Genomic DNA, 19,890 nt, shown 5'->3' with positions numbered 1-19,890 from the left:
GGCCAGTATCTTCCCTGAAAATGTTTTGACACATTACAGTTACCTTCCTATAGTATTTATAGCCTGTTTTCTAAAAAATATCAATAACTTCATGGCTAATGATCACAATAATAATCAGAACCAAATACACTGTTTTGTGGATAGACAGCAAAATATCTTTCACACGTTGGCTTCTTTTATACGGAGGGTTAGAAAAAATACACTTGCATTTATATAGTTTCCCACATTACAACAGTGACTCCACTTCAAAAGTACTTCATTGACTGTAAAGTGCTTTGAGACGTCCGGTGGTCGTGAAAGAACATAAGAACATAAGAAATAGGAGCAGGAGTAGGCCAATCGGCCCCTCAAGCCTGCTCCGCCATTCAATAAGATCATGGCTGATCTGCTCCTAACCGCCAATCTACTATCACAGAACCATCTCCTGAATCTAACAGAATTAGACACACGAAATAGGAGCAGGATCAGGCTACACGGCCCCTGGGCCCGCTCCGCTACCCACAGGGCCATGTCCGATCCGAACCTAGACTCATGTCCAAATTCCTGCCCGCTCCCCGTAACCCTTAATTCCCTTTACTTCTAGGAAACTGTCTATTTCTGTTTTAAATTTATGTAATGATGTAGCTTCTACAGCTTTTTGGGGCAGCATATTCCATGGACCTACCACCCTCTGAGTGAAGTAGTTCCTCCTCATCTCAGTTTTGAAAGAGCAGCCCCTTATTCTAAGACTATGCCCGCTAGTTCTAGTTTCACCCATCATCGGGAACATCCTCCCCGCATCCACCCGATCCAACCCCTTCACAATCTTATATGTTTCAATAAGATCGCCTCTCATTCTTCTGAACTCCAATGAGTAGAGTCCCAATCTACTCAACCTCTCCTCATATGTCCATCCCCTCATCCCCGGGATTAACCGAGTGAACCTTCTTTGTACTGACTCGAGAGCAAGTATGTCTTTTCTTAAGTATGGACACCAAAACTGTATGCAGTATTCCAGGTGCGGTCTCACCAATACCTTGTACAGCTGAAGCAATACCTCCCTATTTTTATATTCTATCCCCCTAGCAATGAAAGCCAACATTCCATTGGCCTTCTTAATCACTTGCTGCACCTGCATACTAACCTTTTGAGTTTCGTGCACCAGGACCCCCAGATCCCTTTGTACTTCAGTACTTTCCAGTTTCTTGCCATTAAGATAATAACTTGCTCTATGATTTTTCCTGCCAAAGTGCATAACCTCACACTTTCCACTATTGTATTCCATCTACCAAATCTCTGCCCACTTACTTAGCCTGTCTATGTCCCCTTGCAGGTTTTTTATGTCCTCCTCACTCACTACTTTCCCTCCCATCTTAGTATCATCTGCAAACTTTGATATGTTACACTCGGTCCCCTCCTCCAAATCGTTAATATAGATTGTAAAGAGTTGGGGACCCAGCACTGACCCCTGCGGAACACCACTAGTTACTGATTGCCAGTCTGAGAATGAACCATTTATCCCAACTCTCTGCCTTCTGTTAGATAGCCAATCCTCTATCCATGCCAGAATATTACCCCCAATCCCGTGATTTTTTATCTTAAGCAATAATCTTTTGTGTGGCACCTTGTCAAATGCCTTTTGGAAGTCTAAATACACTACGTCCACTGGTTCCCCTTTATCCAGCCTATATGTTACTTCCTCAAAGAACACCAGCAAATTTGTCAAACATGACTTCCCCTTCATAAAACCATGCTGACTTTGTCCTATTAAATTATGATTATCCAAATGTCCTGTTACTGTCTCCTTAATAATGGACTCCAAAATTTTACCTACCACAGATGTTAGGCTAACCGGTCTATAGTTTCCGGCCTTCTGTCTACTGCCCTTTTTAAATAAGGGTGTTACATTAGCAGTTTTCCAGTCTGCCGGGACCTTTGTTGAGTCCAGGGAGTTTTGGAAAATTATTACCAATGCATCCACAATCCCTACCGCCACTTCCCTCAAGACCCTAGGATGTAAGCCATCAGGTCCAGGTGATTTATCTGCCTTGAGTCCCATTATTTTACCGAGTACCACTTCCTTAGTGATTTTGATCGTGTTTAGCTCCTCCCCCCCTATAGCCCCCTGTTTGTCCAGTGTTGGGATATTCTTAGTGTCCTCTACTGTAAAGACTGATACAAAATATTCATTCAGTGTTTTTGCCATCTCTATATTTCCCACCATTAATTTCCCGGTCTCATCTTCTAAGGGACCAACATTTACTTTAGCCACCCTTTTCTTTTTATATAACTATAAAAACTCTTACTATCTGTTTTTATATTTTTTGCTAATTTACTTTCATAATCTATCTTCCCTTTCTTAATCAATCTTTTTGTTATTTTTTGCTGCCTTTTAAAGTTTTCCCAATCCTCTATCCTCCCACTAGATTTGGCTACCTTATATGCCCTTGTTTTTAGTCGAATACTATCCTTAATTTCTTCACTTAGCCACGGATGGCTGTCTTTTCTTTTACACAATTTTCTTCTCAGTGGAATATATATTTTTTGGAAGTTGTAAAATAACTCCTTAAATGTACACCACTGATCATGTATCGTCTTACCCTTTAATCTATTTTCCCAATCCACTCTACTCAATTCCGCTCTCATACCTTCATAGTCTCCTTTATTCAAGCTTAGCACGCTTGTTTGAGATCCAACCTTCTCACCCTCTAATTGAATATGGAATTCAACCATGTTATGGTCACTCATTCCAAGGGGATCCTTTACTAGGACATTTTTAATTAATCCTGTCTCGTTACACAGGACCAGATCTAAGGTTGCTTGCCCCCTGGTCGGTTCAGTTACATACTGCTCAAGAAACCCATCCCTAATACACTCAATGAACTCATCCTCAAGGCAGCTCTGCCCAATTTGATTTGTCCAATTCATATGATAGTTAAAATCCCCTATAATTATAGATGCTCCCTTATTAAAAGCCTCAACTTTTTCCTGATTGATACTCCGTCCAACAGAGTTGCAACTGTTCGGAGGCCTATAGACTATGCCCACTAGTGTTTTTTTCCCCTTATTATTCCTTATCTCCACCCAAACTGTTTCATTATCCTGATCTTTTGACCCAATATCATTTCTCTGTATTACAGTGATTCCTTCCTTTATTAACATAGCCACCTCACCTCCCCTTCCTTCCTGCCTGTCCTTCCTGATCGTTAAATAACCTGGTATGTTTAATTCCCAGGCATTGTCACCCTGCAGCCATGTTTCTGTAATGGCCACCAGATCATACCCATATGTAGTTATTTGTGCCATTAACTCGTCTATTTTGTTATGAATGCTACGTGCATTCAGATAGAGAACTTTCAAAGATGTTTTGTGACACTTAGTTCCTGCTTTTGCCCTTTTTATTACTTTACCTTTTACTCCATACCTCCTGCCCCTTCCTGACACGCTCTGGTTTTTAATTTCCCCACTGCTACCTAAGTCTATGACCTTCTCTGTTGTCATTTTTATTATTTGCTCTCTAGGAACCTCCCCCCCACTAGTTAGTTTAAAGCCCTCTCTACAGCCCTAGTTATATGATCCGCCAGGATTCTAGTCCCAGCACTGGCCAAGTGAAGCCCGTCCCAACAGAACAGCTCCCTCCTGCCCCAGTACTGGTGCCAGTGTCCCAGGAAGCAAAACCCATTTCTCCCACACCAGTCTTTGAGCCACGCATTTAACTCTCGAATTTTATTTGTCCTAGCCAAATTCGCTCGTGGCTCAGGTAATAATCCAGAGATTATTACATAGATACATAGATACATAGAAGATAGGAGCAGGAGTAGGCCATTCGGCCCTTCGTGCCTGCTCCGCCATTCGATGAGATCATGGCTGATCCTTTAATTCAGTATCCCGTCCCCGCCTTCTCTCCGTAACCCTTAACCCCTTTTGCCCGTAGAAATATATCTAATTCCCTCTTAAATATATTTAATGAGCTGGCGTACACTGCCCTCTGTGGCAATGAGTTCCACAGGTTCACCACTCTCTGAGTGAAGAAATTCCCCCTCATCTCTGTCCTAAATGGTTTAGCCCTTATCCTTAAATTATGTCCTCTAGTTCTGTTCTCACCCGCCAAGGGAAACATTCCTTCTGCATCCAGTCTGTCTAGACCTGTCAGAATTTTATACACTTCTATGAGGTCCCCTCTCAATCTTCTAAACTCCAGTGTGTACATCCCTAAACTACATAGTCTCTCCTCATAGGTCATTCCCGCCATTCCTGGTATCAGCCTGGTGAATCGCCGCTGCACCCCCTCCATGGCAAGAACATCCTTCCTCAGATGAGGCGACCAAAACTGTACACAGTACTCGAGGTGTGGTCTCACCAGTGCCCTGTACAGCTGCAGCAAGGTATCCCTGTTCCTGTATTCTAACCCTTTTGCTATGAAGGCCAGCATACCGTTTGCCTTCTTGACCGCCTGTTGCACCTGCATGCTCGCCTTCAGTGACTGGTGTACAAGAACACCCAGGTCTCTCTGTACTTCCCCCTCTCCCAATCTATTGCCATTTAAATAATAATTTGCCCTCCCGTTCCTGCACCCAAGGTGGATAACTTCGCACTTGTCCACATTATAGTGCATCTGCCATTTATCCGCCCAATCGCCCAGTCTGTCCAAATCGCTCTGGAGCTTCCTGGTCTCTTCCTCTGAGCCCACCCCCCCTCCTAGTTTAGTGTCGTCTGCAAATTTGGAAATGCTGCATCCGACTCCCTGATCCAGGTCATTAATGTAAATTGTGAACAGCTGGGGGCCCAGGACAGATCCCTGTGGTACCCCACTTGTTACTGCCTGCCATTCAGAAAATGAGCCGTTTATTCCAACTCTCTGTTTTCTATCTGACAGCCAGTTCCCTATCCACGCCAAAACTTTCCCCTTTATCCCATGAGCCTCAATTTTCCATGCTAATCTTTTATGTGGGACCTTATCGAAGGCCTTTTGGAAGTCCAGGTACACCACATCTACTGGCTCTCCCCCATCTATTCTACCAGTTACTCCCTCAAAAAATTCCAATAGATTAGTCAAGCACGATTTACCCTTTGTAAATCCATGTTGACTCTGTCCTATCCTGTCCCCATTTGCTAAGTGCTCCGCTATTTCATCCTTAATGATGGACTCCAGCATTTTGCCCACAACTGATGTAAGGCTTACAGGTCTGTAATTACCTGCTTTTTCCCTACCCCCCTTTTTGAATAGTGGGGTAACGTTAGCTACCCTCCAATCCATCGGTACTGTTCCCGAGTCTAATGAATTCTGAAAAATCATCCTTAGTGCATCCGCTATCTCTAGGGCCACCTCCTTCAGTACCCTAGGATGCATGTTATCAGGCCCTGGGGATTTGTCCACCTTCAATCCCTTTAGCTTCCTTAACACCATATCCTTAGAGATATTGATTTGCGTCAGTTCCTCCTTTGCCAATGTCCCTATTTTTCCCGATATCCCAGGGAGGTTTTTTGTGTCTTCCTTCGTAAAGACTGACCCAAAGTATGCATTTAGTTGATCTGCCATTTCCTTATTTCCCATTATATATTCCCCCGTATCTGACTGCAATGGACCAACTTTGGTTTTCACCAGTCTTTTCCTTTTGATATACTTATAAAAGCTTGAGGTTCTGTTTTTTAATTTGACCCCTAGCTGCTCATACTCCTTTAACAGAACCGGCTTCCTAGTCCTATCTACGTCGTTTGTACCAACATGGACCACGACAACTGGATCCACCTCCTCCCACTGCAAGTTTCTTTCCAGCCCAGAGGAGATGTCCTTAACCCTGGCACCGGGTAGGCAACACAGCCTTCGGGACTCTCGCTCTCGGCTGCAGAGAACTCTATCTATCCCCCTAATAATACTATCCCCTACCACTACAACATTTCTATTTACTCCCCCTCTTGAATGGCCCCCCATTCCACGGTGCTGTGGCCAGGTTGCTCATCCTCCCTGCAGTCCCTGCTCCTGTCCCCACAGGGAGTAAGAACCTCGAACCTGTTGGACAAGAGCAAGGGCTGCGGCTCCTCCAGCTCTACCTCCTGGATCCCCATACCTGCCTCACTCGTAGTCACACCGTCCTGTCCCTGACCATGGGCTACATCTGAATTAATTAACTTCATAGGTGTGACCACCTCCTGATACACAGAGTCCAGGTACTTCTCCCCCTCCCTGATGTGTCGCAGTGTCTGAAGCTCAGACTCCAGCTCATCAACACGGAGCTGGAGTTCCTGTAGCAGCAGACACTTGTCACAGACGTAATCACCGTGAGCCTCAATGGAGTCCACCGGCTCCCACATCTCGCAACAGTAACACATCACCTGCTCCATTCTATGTAATTAATTACATTTTTTATTGTTAGTTATGGACACCCTCTGCCCGATTTTAGATGCTAGTATCCCCTTTAATTAATTGGATTTAAATTAAATCAATCCCTCTAATTACACCAGTTAAATGGTTTACCAAGTCACTCTGCACCAGAAAGGCCTTATTAACTACAACCCACAGAGTTAAAGTTTGAAAAGCGCACCTAACACCCCACTTACCCTAACTCACACTTACCCAAACTCACAGCACTCTCTGCTGACTCGCACTCAGTGCTTGCTCGGACTAGGACTGGTCTTTTTATACTGTTTGTTTGTTTACAGCCAAATGAGTCACCCCTGCTGATTGGTTAGAAAACTGGTTTCCACTGCCTGCTGTGCCAATTTACTCCTACTGCAGTGTAACCTTGTTTTACTCTTCTTAAACCAACAGAATCCCAAATATTTAACTTTTCCCCTTTACTTAAACTGCTTAAGTAATCTTATCAAGAATGATTTAAAGAGAAATAACAATTAAAGAACTCTCACACTTACCCAAACTCACAGCACTCTTTGATGACTCGCACTCAGGCGCTATATAAATGCAAATCTTTCTTTCTTTAGTGCCTCAGATCTCACAAAAGCATCTTAAAGCATTCCATGCACAATGAATTACTCTGAAGTGCTCTGACTGTTGTTACGTAGGCAAACAACAACAACAACAACAACTTGCATTTAGATAGCGGCTTTAACGTAGAAGACGCTTCACAGGAGCATTATCAAACAAAACTTGACGCCGAGCCACATAAGAAGATATTAAGACAGGTGAAAGGTGGGTTTTAAGGAGTGTCTTAAAGGAGGAGAGAGAGGTAGAGAGGCAGAGAGGTTTAGGGAGGAAATTCCAGAGCTTAGGGCCTTGGCAGCTGAAGGCACGGCCACCAATGGTGGAGTGATTAAAATTGGGGATGTGCAAGAGGCCAGAATTGGAGGAGCGCAAATATCTCGGCAGGTTGCAAGGCTGGAGGAGGTTACAGAGGTAGGGAGGGGCGAGGCTATGGAAGGATTTGAAAACAAGGATGAGTAATTTAAAATCAAGGCTTTGTTAGAGTGTAGGTCAGCGAGTACAGGGGTGATCGGGACTTGGTGTGAGTTAGGATACGGGCAGCAGAGTTTTGGATGAGCTGAAGTTTATGGAGGGTGGAAGATGGGAGGCCCCGGCCAGGAGAGAGTTGGAATAGTCCAGTCTAGAGGTAACAAAGGCATGCAATAGTTAGTAATCCTGATCTACATCTAATCTTGATCTGTGCATAAAATATCTTGGTAAACTGGTTCATCAGCAATTACTGTAAGTACCGTAATGTTTAAACTCATAAAACTTACAGCAAAATCTGAAGTGAAGCTCCACTGTTGCTCAGGATGATTGTATGTTGGCTCACTTCGCACTAAGCTGAGGGTAAAGGTCAATCCTGGGTGATCAGCTGACATAACCATGGAACTAAGAGGTGATGCTGGGGAAGGACAGAGATTGTTTTAGGGCATCTGAAAAACATTGAGCATTTTCTTCACATTGTACTGCAAAATGCTCAACAATGTCTCCCTTTTTCAAAAGAAGAAAATCACTCATGTTCCCTGGTGTCTCAGCAAATTTATCCAGTGAAGTAGCTGATCTACACAGGCCAGAAAGTTTCCAGGTTTGATCCCTGGTCTGGGCTGAATTAGCTGATCTATTTGTAGAGGTATCACAATTGATCTTTGATCCACTGGGTATAGAATAGGAAAAAATCAGTTAGGATTCCGGCACCTCATCGTAATCCAGTAATGGCTGCTAGAAAAGTGTGTAGAAGTGGACATGGGCTATGATGTGGAATAGTTTGCTAAAACTCATTGTAAAGGTTAACTTAATGAATAATGGTCACTCGTATGTGCATGAAGTAGTACTTAGGATCATAGAACAGTACAACACAGAAGGAGGTCATTCGGCCCATCGAGTCTGCACTAGCTCTTTCGAAGGGTAGTCCAGTTAGTCCCACTCCCCCTGCTCTTTCCCCATATCCATGTGATTTTTTCTTCAAGTATTTATCCAATTCCCTTTTGAAGGCTACCACTGAATTTGTATCCACCGCCCTATCAGGCAGTGCATTCCAAATCCTAACCACTCGTTGCATAAAAAAAGGAAGAAGTTGGTGCCTTCAGGAGAGAAGAGTAAATCGGAAGAAAAATGAGCAGTGCAAAAAAAGAAACTCACTCACCAGGATGCAACATAACAAAGAGGCCACGGAATCGTGCATCAGTACGGAAGTTCACAACCAAGCGTCCTTCACTGTTGATCCGCATGCTAGTTGGGTAAAGGGCACCTGTCAGCAGACAACAAGCATGTTTATCAATTTAGGTAAACAGAATCTGAAACAGTGAACACTAATATGCAGGACTGACAGCTCAGACCTGTTGTAATTTCATCTGCTGTATAGTTAGATGTGCTGACGTTGAGATGAATACAGCTAATGAAAATACAACAGTATAACCCACCCCTGGCACTCCATAAGAACATAGGAAACAGGAGCAGGAGGCCAATCGGCCCCTCGAGCCTGCTCCGCCAATCAATAAGATCATGGCTGATCTGATCTTGGCCTCAACACCACTTTCCCGCTCTCTCCCCGTACCCCTTGACTCCCTTGTAGTTCAAATGTCTGTCAATCTCCACCGTGAATATATTAAATGACTCCGCCTCCACAGCTCTCTGGGGTAGAGAATTCCAAAGATTCACGACCCTCTGAGAGAAGAAATTCTTCCTCATCTCAGTTTTAAATGGGCGACCCCTTATTCTGAAACTATGCCCCCTAGTTCTAGGTTCCCCCACTAGGGGAAACATCCTCTCTGCAGCCACCCTGTCAATCCCCCTCAGAATCTTATATGTTTCAATAAGCTCACCTCTCAGTCTTCTAAACTCCAATGAGTAACAGACGGCTGTTATTTGGCCAAAATCCTAATTCTATGCAGGCTTAATGTAGGCACAATGTTTAACTATACTGGAACTTCTAGTTCTAAGATATCTGATTGTATAAGACAGAAGCTCTTTTTATTCAGCTGGTTGGTTTTACTCTTTCCTAACATTTCCTGATCTTTTAACTAATCTATATGATATTATTATATATATATATATATATATATAGATATAGATAGAGAGAAAATTAAACCACGGGAGTAATTAGCAGACAGATCATTGTCCATAGATTATTGTCTACCAGCAGATTGACTCTTTGGGAGAGAATAGATGTTAATGTGGAAGACACACATTTTGTGTACACAATCAATGGAAAGCTGTAGCAAGCAAGTTTTGAAAAGTATACACTGTTGTATTCTAAGAAGAAGGAATTTCAACGTGTGAAAATGAAGAAAGCTGGCACACTCTGAACGGGAACTACAGCATTACAAAAAGCTGTGGGTCACACAAAGTGAATTGCAAAGCAACTTTAACTACTTTGCTTGCTTATATGAATGCTAATAACAAATACCGTAGCAGGTTTTGTGATTACACAGAGGACTGGGAACAAATTAAACTCTATTCAAGTAAACCAATTGCATTTATGTTAGCATCTTATCACATCTCACAGGAACGTCCCAAACAATAAATTACTTATGAACTGCCGTGGCTATTATGTTACAGGCAAAAATGCATTTCCACCACACTGTGTACGTATTGTACACAGGAAGGTCACACAATCATTGTATGAATGAGCAATCAATATGTTTTTCATGGTGTTAATTGAGGGTGGACTGTTGGTTGGGACGCCAGGAGACCTCACTGCTCTTCAGATAGTGCTATGGGATCGATAATGTCTATTAGAACCAGCAAACGGGACCTCAGTTGAAAGGACAAAACCATCAACAATGTCACGTAACCGCAGTACTGCAATGGAATGTTAGCTTAGATTATGTATCCAAATCCTAGAATGGAACTTCAACCCATTAACTTCAAATTTAGAGGTAAAAGTATCAATGAACTAAGACACTCCAAGTATATTTTAATCATTATTACAAGCTACTCTACTGAAGAATGTTCCTTATGAGTTATACTTAACAACAAAAAAGCTTCTGTACATCCTTTTCCATTTATTGCCAAGCACCTAAATTAATTGTAAGAGTAAGATTTAAAGCAATGCTTTATTTAGCTACAATATAGAACGATGACACAAGGCTCGCAAATGAGCAATCTGTTAATTAGAAGAGATTTTTTTTCAGCTTTTGAGAAATCGTGTGCTTTCTATCTATACTAACACAAGATTATGTGATTTAGAAGTATTTTATTCACTGTATTATTTTTGGGATCTAGAGGATTTTGTGAGGCCCTCGGTCACTGGCAGGGCCTCATATGCAACAGAACATAAGAACATAAGAAATAGGAGCAGGGGTAGGCCATTTGGCCCATCGAGCCTGCTCCGCCATTCAATAAGATCATGGCTGATCTTCTACCTCAATTCCACCTTCCCGCACTATCCCCATATCCCTTGATCCCCTTCATATCCAAAAATCTATTGATCAACGACTGAGCCCCCACAGCCCTCTGGGGTAGATAATTCCAAACATTCACAACCCTTTGAGTGAAGACATTTCTCCTCAGCTCAGTCCTAAATGGCTGACCCCTTATTCTGAGACTGTGACCCCTGGTTCTAGACTCCCCAGCCAGGGGAAAAATCCTCCCAGCATCTACCCTGTAAAGCCCCTTAAGAATTTTATATGTTTCAATGAGATCATCTCTTATCCTTCTAAACTCTAGGGAATATAGGTTTAGTCTACTCAATCTCTCCTCATAGAACAATCCCCTCATCCCAGGAATCAGTCCCGTGAACCTTCATTGCACTTCCTCTAAGGCAAGTATATACTTCCTTAGGTAAGGAGACCAAAACTGTACACAGTACTCCAGGTGTGGTCTCACCAAGGCCCTATATAATTGTAATAAGACTTCTTTACTCTTATATTCCAATCCCTTTGTAATAAAGGCTAACATACCATTTGCTTTCCTAATTGCTTGCTGTACCTATATGTTAACTTTCAGTGATTCGTGTACAAGGACACCCAGGTCCCTCTGAATAGCAACATTTTCCAATCTCTCACCTTTTAAAAAATATTCTGCTTTTCCATTTTTCCTACCAAAGTGGATAACTTCCCATTTCTCCACATTATATTCCATCTGCCTGTTCTTGCTCACTCAGTTAACCTATCTATATCCTTTTGCAGTCTCTTTGTGTTCTTCTCACAGCTTACTTTCCCACTTAGCTTTGTATTGTCAGCAAACTTGGATACATTACGCTCAGTCCCCTCATCTAAGTCATTGATGTAGATTGTAAATAGCTGATCCTTGCAGTACCCCATTAGTTGCAGCCTGCCAACCTGAAAATGACCCATTTATTCCTACTCTGGTTTCTGTCCGTTAACCAATCCTTAATCCATGCTAATATATTACCCCATCCCATAAGCCTTAATTTTGTGTTAATAACCTCTTGTATGGCACCTTACCGAATGCTTTTTGAAAATCCAAATACACCACATCCACTAGTCCCCCTTATCTACCCTGCTAGTTACAACCTCAAAAAACTCTTAACAGATTTGTTAAATGCGATTTCCCTTTCATAAATCCGTGTTGACTCTGCCCAATCATAATATGATCGGGCAAAGTGCCCTGTTACCTCCTCCCTAATAACAGGAAAATGGTGGGATTTTCTGATACATGCTGGCTGTGTGGAGTTTTGCAAAATTTACCTTCAATTGTAAAAGCAAATCACTGATGAGAAGATTTCCTGATATAAATTTTTCCCCACCAAACTGAACTTGCTGATAATAACAATTGGAAATGTTAAAACAATCTGGCAGTCACTAACCCTGCAATTCAGCCTCTGGTGGGCTGCCAATTCCATCCCTCCACAAGATGGCAGTGTCGTACACAAAAGTCAAGCGAAGCTCAGACTGCAGGTCAAAGTGCTGCCAGCCGCCGACACCCACTGGGGAATGGAAAACGTAGGAGACATAAAGAGGGACTCGCAGAGTCACGTAAGACTGCACAAGGTTCAAAACCTGATGAGAGAGAAAGAAAAAAACAAAAAAAGATTTTAACACATGATATACCAGCTATCATCAAATACGAAATACTCGTTGCAATCCATAAACTATAAATGTCACTTTTTACAAAACCAAAACATGTTGGCCCAAAAATAGGGTCAGTGTTGGTTGTAGAACAGTGACATTACTGCAGAATTTTATTGCTATGCAGGATTTGTTTTCATTTTTCTTTCCTATTTTAATTTATTGCATTTGGGTATTAAGCGGTTTTGCCAAAGTGAAATCTACATTGAACTGTACAAATCCTTTCTAAATGATTTCTTTGGAAATTCCTGCTGCCATTTTTAGCTGAAGACTGGGCACTTGCATTTCAGTCAGACACGTGGTGGGATCTATACCACTAAGGTGCTTTCCGTAAAATATTATGGTGATTTCTGATTATGAAAATGTTGTCTTCATTCACCCGGGTTGTGGTTAATCCCTAGTTATAGTTGTAAGTAGATCAATTGTGTCAGCTGCGTGGCACCCTCGCCCCCGAGTCAGACGGTCATGGGTTTGAGTCCCACGCCACAAGCCTGAACACAAAAATCCAGGCTGACACTTCAGTGCAGTGCTGAGGGAGTGCTGCACTGTCGGAGGTGCCATTTTTTGGATGAGACGTTAAACTGCTCTCTCAGGTGAATGTAAAAGATCCCATGGCGCTATTTGGAAGAAGAGCAGGGGAGTTATCCCCGGTGTCCTGGCCAATGTTTATCCTTTAATCAACATCACAAAAAACAGATTATCTGGTCATTATCACATTGCTGTTTGTGGGAGCTTGCTGTGCACAAATTGGCTGCCGCGTTTCCCACATTACAACAGTGACTCCACTTCAAAAAGTACTTCATTTGCTGTAAAGCACTTTGGGACATCCGGTGGTCGTGAAAGGCGCTATATAAATGCAAATCTGTCTTTCTTTTTTTGTTTACAGTGAACTATTTCTACATAGACTCTCTCAGACGCACCCTCTAAACCTCATACCGAGTGTGGGGAAAGTGCAAAATGGATTATCCTGGGAGGCAGGTTCTATTGTAAATTGGAAGAGACAAATGGTTGGTTAGGAAAATGATGTAAGATGGGTAGTTTCAGAATTTTGAGACCGGCATGAATGCCATAATGGCCTTTTCCAGCCCTGTACATTCCTGTGTTTCTATGCTCGAAGGAACTAGAGACTTCCAACTTAAAAGTTTCTCTGTTTTACCTGGACAATAAACATTACAGAGTGCTAAGTCTGCTCACTCTCTCAGAACAGAAGCTCCTGCCCTGCACACCTGCCACCTTACATCCAGGAGAAATGTCAATTTGCAAAAGACCAGGACTGCCCCCAGGCCACCTCTGCTTTCTATCTATATTTTCGACAAATGTCTTCGCAGCTTCGAACCTCACAATTTCTAAACACTATTTAATGTTACTTAACATAAAACTGGACTTAGTGAAACTGGACAACTCTAATCTTGAGAGAGTTGTCACTAAAGAATAAAAGGCAGATTTTGGAGTCTGCAGGCACAAATTCTTAACGTTTAATAAGAGTTTTACAAACAGGTTTACCAATTAGTTTTGAGTTCATGGCCCCAAGTTCTGAAAATTCTTGAGGCAACAGGCATCTGACAAGGATACAGACTACATTTTACAACTAGTATGTACTCAAGCTTTTGAAAACAAGCATTCATTGTTACCACAAAGGACAGGAATCCAAATTACCCAACTTGAACAGTGATTCAGTCTAACTTAAGAGCTTTTACCATGAGTTATAGGATAGAGAAAACAGAACCCAAGCTAGAAATCAAATGACATGAAAGTCATCAAACTGTTAGCTTAGAATTCAAATTTCCATGCACACTGCTGTCTAAAGCAGTGAATTTGTGTTTTACCAATTCATTTCTATTTTTCTGATGACTGCACAACAGTAATGTACCACAGCTGACTGTCACTTTGGGTCTGAGGTGCATATGTGGGGGCACAATTTTGGGAAAATAGTTTAACAAAAAGTAAATAAATCCTTCTGAAATATGCTGACAAACTTTGAAACACTGAACCCCTGGTCACTCATTTTCACCAGATGTCTATACAGACTTTTAAATTGTGATTTAAAATCGTTCAACCATCGGTGGCCGTGCCTTCAGCTGCCCAGGCCCCAAGCTCTGGAACTCCCTCCCTAAACCTCTCTACCTCGCTTTCCTTCCTTAAGACGCTCCTTAAAACCTACCTCTTTGAGCAAGCTTTTGGTCATCTGCCCTAATTTCTCCTTATGTGGCTCGGTGTCAATTTTTTTGTCTTATTACACTCCTGTGAAGCGCCTTGGGTCGTTTTACTACATTAAAGGCGCTATATAAATACAAGTTGTTGTTGTTTAAATGTTTCAGTAAGCATTACAGCTGATCAATGTGCCAGTTCATTTTCCCCAGTCTGAACTAATTAGGAGAGGGGCATCTATAAGAATACCAAAGGAATCACATCGCCTAAAAAAATGTAACCGTCATGTGATGCACATCCTCGCACTTTTACAGCAGGTAGAAGCAGTGTGTGCTCACAACATACTTTGTCAGTGTGACTGAAGTACAATTTATTAATGATCCACTTGGCATATTAAAGATGAAATGGTTGCTGGCTATTTACACCCAACTAAATCTTTTACGACAGTTGAACTCGGGCTTCCCTTCGAGCAGGTTATCTAAAAACTTATTGGTGGGGGGTGGGGGGGGAGGTGTAGGGCATTGCTCTAATGTGCTTTCTGCTGGGACATGGTCAGAATTAAGCTGCTTTTACATTCAGCTCAGATGGGCAGCTAGGAGGACCCAACCTTTAGCGAATCCCAGCAAATTTACTTTCGGGTTACAGCCAGCTATGTCAGAAGCTGCCGCAACCAGCATCAGCCTTAGTAAAGCTGTGAGGCACATGTTGAGAGAGAGGATCCTTATGTCTGCAGGTCAAGGAAATCTCATCAACTGGAGCGCCATTAACAAGTATCCATAAGATATTAATGGAGTGCTCTTGTCTGCCCTTCATAACGGGATAGGGATGGTGGGATACTAATGGGAGACAACAATTGAAAGTAAACGGTTAAAAGATGTTCAGTGCCTGTGTGTCTTTCTGGTGGTTTTATATATCTTACACTTTTCTTCTCTGCCAGCCCCTACCCCAAAATTTGAAACCTACTAGATCCCCTGATGCTAATAAAAGAACTTGCTCGGAGAAGTGTTGGTACAAGGGAATGAATGCTGCAGCAGTTTTCCCAAAAGGAAAAGGAGACTTTGATCGTTTTATTGTTTCACTAAAGTTCAAGTACTGGTACATAAAACAACACAGTAAAAGACAAACAACAGTCGGCAGGCCATTACACCCGGCTTAAGAGAAAAAGTCTTTATTTGCAGAGTTCTGAACTGCCCGATCATTCCCTTATCAGCAGTGAGAAGTGGCAGCAGGCAAAAGAGCTTCCTTATCAACAGCACACATCAAAGTGGAGCGCCACTGAGACGCAGAGTTTGTTATAAAATCTAGCCCTTCACACCGTGACAACAAAAGGGGGGACATAATGCATTTCCATTTATTACACAAAGCTGTAGTTATCAGAAGACAGCCCTTCAACAGGGCGTCTCAGGCCCTTTGATCCCTGCTGCTGATAAAAGTGCTTTGGCTGCCACTGTTCAAGGAATGATCTTCGCCTTCGTGCTTACAACTGGACAAATAAAGACCTGTTTTGTCAGTGGCGACCAAGGAAACACAGACTACTTTTTTTATTGATATATTTTTTGCACTTGAAATATTCAGAGACAGTGGAACCACTAAAATTCAATTTTCTGTCTTTTTGTTTGTAGTTTTTTCTACCTCTTTCATTCAATACTCCCTCTCAGCATGCTCCTCTAATGATCCTGCATGTATGAGTGAATCGAAATCTCCAATCCCATTTGGAGGGTGAGAAGGGAGGTAGGCAAGAGGTAGTGCAACCAGGCTCCTTCTTTGGCTCAAGCTTAAAGAATCTGCTAGAAACGCAACCAAACTTTCTGGAAGTAACAATCTGTTAAGAGTCACTCGCTTTGCACCTTCACAAAAGGTCCGGTGAAACGCTGAATGCTTTGTTGCCGCAGGCGAAATGGGACCAGTGTAGACTTGATCTCCAGATTCCACCACCCCACTTACGGAATCTGCCATTATGGATACTCTTACATTTTAATACTGCCAACAACTTACCATCAGCATTAAAGCAAGACTGATCAGTAAATATAGGCTAAAATGTTATACAGCATGGAAAGGACAGACTCCATTTTGTTGAATTCGAAGATGGTTATTAAAAAAAATGTATTAGCTGGGTTACAATAGAGTAAAAGAAAATTATAGGCTAAATGAAGCTTCGTTGGTGCAGGTCATTAGTGCACCTGCATGCCCCACTGTAGAAGTTCAAGAGGAAGCGAGTGAAGTAAGAAAAAAATAGAGGGCAAGAATAAACTCCAATTTTTAAAAAAAAAATCAAAAATGAAAAGCTGGCTGTAAAAACTGAAAGTACACCATTCAGTTATAAGATCTATGAAACACAGAAGCCAATGCAGTTTGATAAGCAAATTCTTACACCGAACGAGTCGGCAGGACGCAGCTTATGGCAAAGAATTCAAAACAAGAGACAATCTCGTAACTCAGCCATACTCAGACATGTGGGCTCACAGTAAAGAACGGACAAACAAAAGGATCCAAGCCCTGCCTGCCTGTCTACACGTGGCTCAACCTTCTGCACGGAGTCGCGTTACAGAAAGCATCATTCCCCACGTAGCAAGGCTTTGTTCACCATCCAAAGGAGACTCAGTAAAGCAATGAGGCAAACAGCAAACATGGTGTGGAAGAGGGAAGAGTTGGCAGTGCTGAGCAACAGATTATTCTATTCCTACAACAAACTGAATGGTGGAGCTCTTTTCCAGAGACTGGATGCTATAGTAACTTCAAAGGAGATGGGCAACTGGTATACTGCCTTGGGTAAAAGGGTGTCTTGATTTCACTATTATACAAAGTGATGTTTAAAAAGACATCTAAAAATACACAAATAGTGATTTACTGCAGCCTACAGAGGAGGCCTGTTTAGTTAAATGTAAACAATTTTAATTAATCAAAACTGATTCTAAATGAGAGCTTTGATGTTTCTCTTAATTGCAAAGTGACTGCAATGATGTGATTAGAAAAATGAAAATATTGGAGCATTCATTCTATAATTATTGGAGACCAGGATTGAAAGTGTGCTTGTCTAATAGCATCAAAATTATTTTAAAAACAGTTTGAACAGGATATTTTCTGTATGGGTATGATACTGAGACAATGGCATCTGTGTCTATAATCAGACGTTGATTATGTACAGAAGCGCACCCGGAGCCCCTGGAACCATACCTCAGCATGAGCCAACGCCTTCAGGAGGAGTTGGATAAGAGTGAAAATTGGAAGAGATAAAAATGCATTGGGCTGGATTTTCCAAGCTCCGAGGAGGTGGACATGGAGACGGGACAGCCTGTAAAATCGGAGAAAGTGGGGGCGGATGGCAAACCCGCCTCCGTGCCCACTTGCCAGGAGGCGGTGAGATGTGCAGCTTCGGATCCCATCTCCTGGAGGCAGGAAAGGCTTTTAATCCTTTTAACGGCCTGTTAACGGGTAGTTAGCAGGCAGAAAAAAGGATTAGTGCCATTTTACCTTCACAGGTGAAGGCTTCCCAACCTCGGAGAACCCCGCCGGGTTGGAGGAGACGTGGAGGAGGTCTGCGGCGGTCGGAGGCACCTGGAAGTAAGGTGTAGAGGTGAGTGATGGGTGCAAGTGTGAAGTGGTAAGTATGCAAGGTGAGTGATTAGTTTAAAAAAGTGTTCACTTACCTTTTTTTCCTTCTATAGCCTTTAGCCATGCTGGATCGAGAGAGCAGACATCCACCGTGTCAATTTCAGGTAATGGCTGATGGACCCACCGATCCATCAGACATCTGAAATTTACTTATTTTCAATGTTTGTTGAGTCCTCACCACAAAGACTCATCAAACTAAAGAGAATGTCAGTGTTTGACAGCTTCACAGAGCTGTCAAACGCTGTCATTTCTTCTTTCAAGAAGTCTTGACAGATAGCACGTCTGACGTTGACGTGATCTGTCAGTGACTTCTTCCCTAATTGGCTTGCTGAGCCCGCAGGATAGGCTTAACAAGCTCAATCAAGGGAAAATCCCTCTGAATGGTCAGACGAGGATGGGGGCGGGACATTGACACGACAAGCAGCAGTCCCGCCTCCAACTCGCCTCCATTGACAAAATCCAGCCCATTATGTTTGGTGTACCTCATTTAAAAAATATAAACATCTGCATAACAATTTCACCTTTAAAAAAAAAGATATGTGGCAGCAAACATTGAAGTAAGAGTCCATTTGATAAAGCCTAACCCTGCCAAGAAGCGGAAGTTGTCCATACCTGTCCATCAGTCCCAATAGTGCCACCACAGTCTGTGAGCAGCTCAGACATATCATAGAAACTCTCAAACTCCCAGAGACAGGCCTCAAGGTTGAGGTTGCGGTAGAATCTGAGTGTAGAAGATCCACGCAGGGAGGAGCTGTACTGGTATGGGGAGGTCTCTCCAATCACCTCTGGGTTTTTAGTGGAATCTGACAAAAAGCCATAATGAGTCTTTACTTCATTGTAGTCCAGCAGGTTAGAACACTTGTGGTTTCCAACCCGAGTGCCGTCAGGGCTGAGAGTAAGTTCAAAGTTGGACAGCGGGCGTGTGGAGATAACAGGAAGCATACCTGAAACAAAAATTGTGAATTGAACATATTAGTCAGACATCTGAGCCCTTTGTTCTCCCCTTTTATCTCTCATTTTGGTTCTTCCCACTCCAACCACCATTCTGGGCAGGGTTCCACCACTGCTGTTTTTTCAGTCAGTCACTAGTAGGTGTGAGAGAGAGGCACAGGAGCCTTGATATTAACCCCCGCACGTCGGGCAGGAGGTTTAAAAGTGAAATGCGCGGAACGCGACCCCAACATAGTGTGCACGCAGCCATTTTTATGGCAGTGGATATCGAGGCCTCCGAGTGTCCCGCCATGGAGAGGCGGGACGCTTACTTAATATATTTAAATTGGGGTCCCACAGTGCAATTGGGAGTCCAATTTGAAATTTACTGCTGCTGCACGGGTTTTGCAGGGGTCGGGAAACTCGGCAGTGAAACGGAGGCGGGAGCTGCCGGCTCCCCAAGCTAAGTGGCTGTTTCAGCACTACTTGTGGAGCAGGAGTCCATCAAGGAAGTCTCCCCCATCCCCATCCCCAACCTTCTCCCCCCACCCCCACCATAGCTCCGATCTCTAGCCTCCACACAGCCCTCCCGATCGCAGGCCTTTCCTCCCACTCCCGTTTACCGATCTCGCCCCGCACACCCTCCAGTCCCGATTGCTGAGCTTTCCCCTCCCGATTGCCGGGGAACGTCCCCAAGGGTCCCCGGCTGCGTCCTCCTGCCGCTGGTGTTCTCTCCCGCCCGCTGGCTAGGCTGCCCACGTGGCTGGC

At 43.1% G+C, this 19,890-nt stretch overlaps 1 protein-coding gene across 2 annotated transcripts in view; it reads right to left on the bottom strand.

Moving 5' to 3' along the window:
• Positions 1-19,890, bottom strand: part of LOC147111970 (FRAS1-related extracellular matrix protein 2-like) — a 319,343-nt gene that overhangs the window by 13,484 nt on the left and 285,969 nt on the right. Inside the window, exons 16-19 of one of the 2 annotated variants that reach the window (XM_085999402.1) lie at positions 18,805-19,136; positions 12,171-12,363; positions 8,544-8,648; positions 7,675-7,802 (exon numbers count right to left, since the gene is read on the bottom strand). In XM_085999402.1, coding sequence (XP_085855528.1) covers positions 7,675-7,802; positions 8,544-8,648; positions 12,171-12,363; positions 18,805-19,136 — 758 coding nt within the window. The remainder of the gene's footprint in view (positions 1-7,674; positions 7,803-8,543; positions 8,649-12,170; positions 12,364-18,804; positions 19,137-19,890) is intronic. The other variant, XM_085999403.1, reaches the window with a different exon arrangement.

The sequence above is a fragment of the Somniosus microcephalus genome, chromosome 10 (assembly GCF_052327205.1).
Source record: "Somniosus microcephalus isolate GS21.2 chromosome 10, FLI_Smic_1.0, whole genome shotgun sequence".
Classification (NCBI taxonomy): Eukaryota; Metazoa; Chordata; class Chondrichthyes; order Squaliformes; family Somniosidae; genus Somniosus; species Somniosus microcephalus.
Note: the sequence above shows the minus strand (reverse complement) of the source record. Positions and strands in the feature narration are given on the sequence as shown.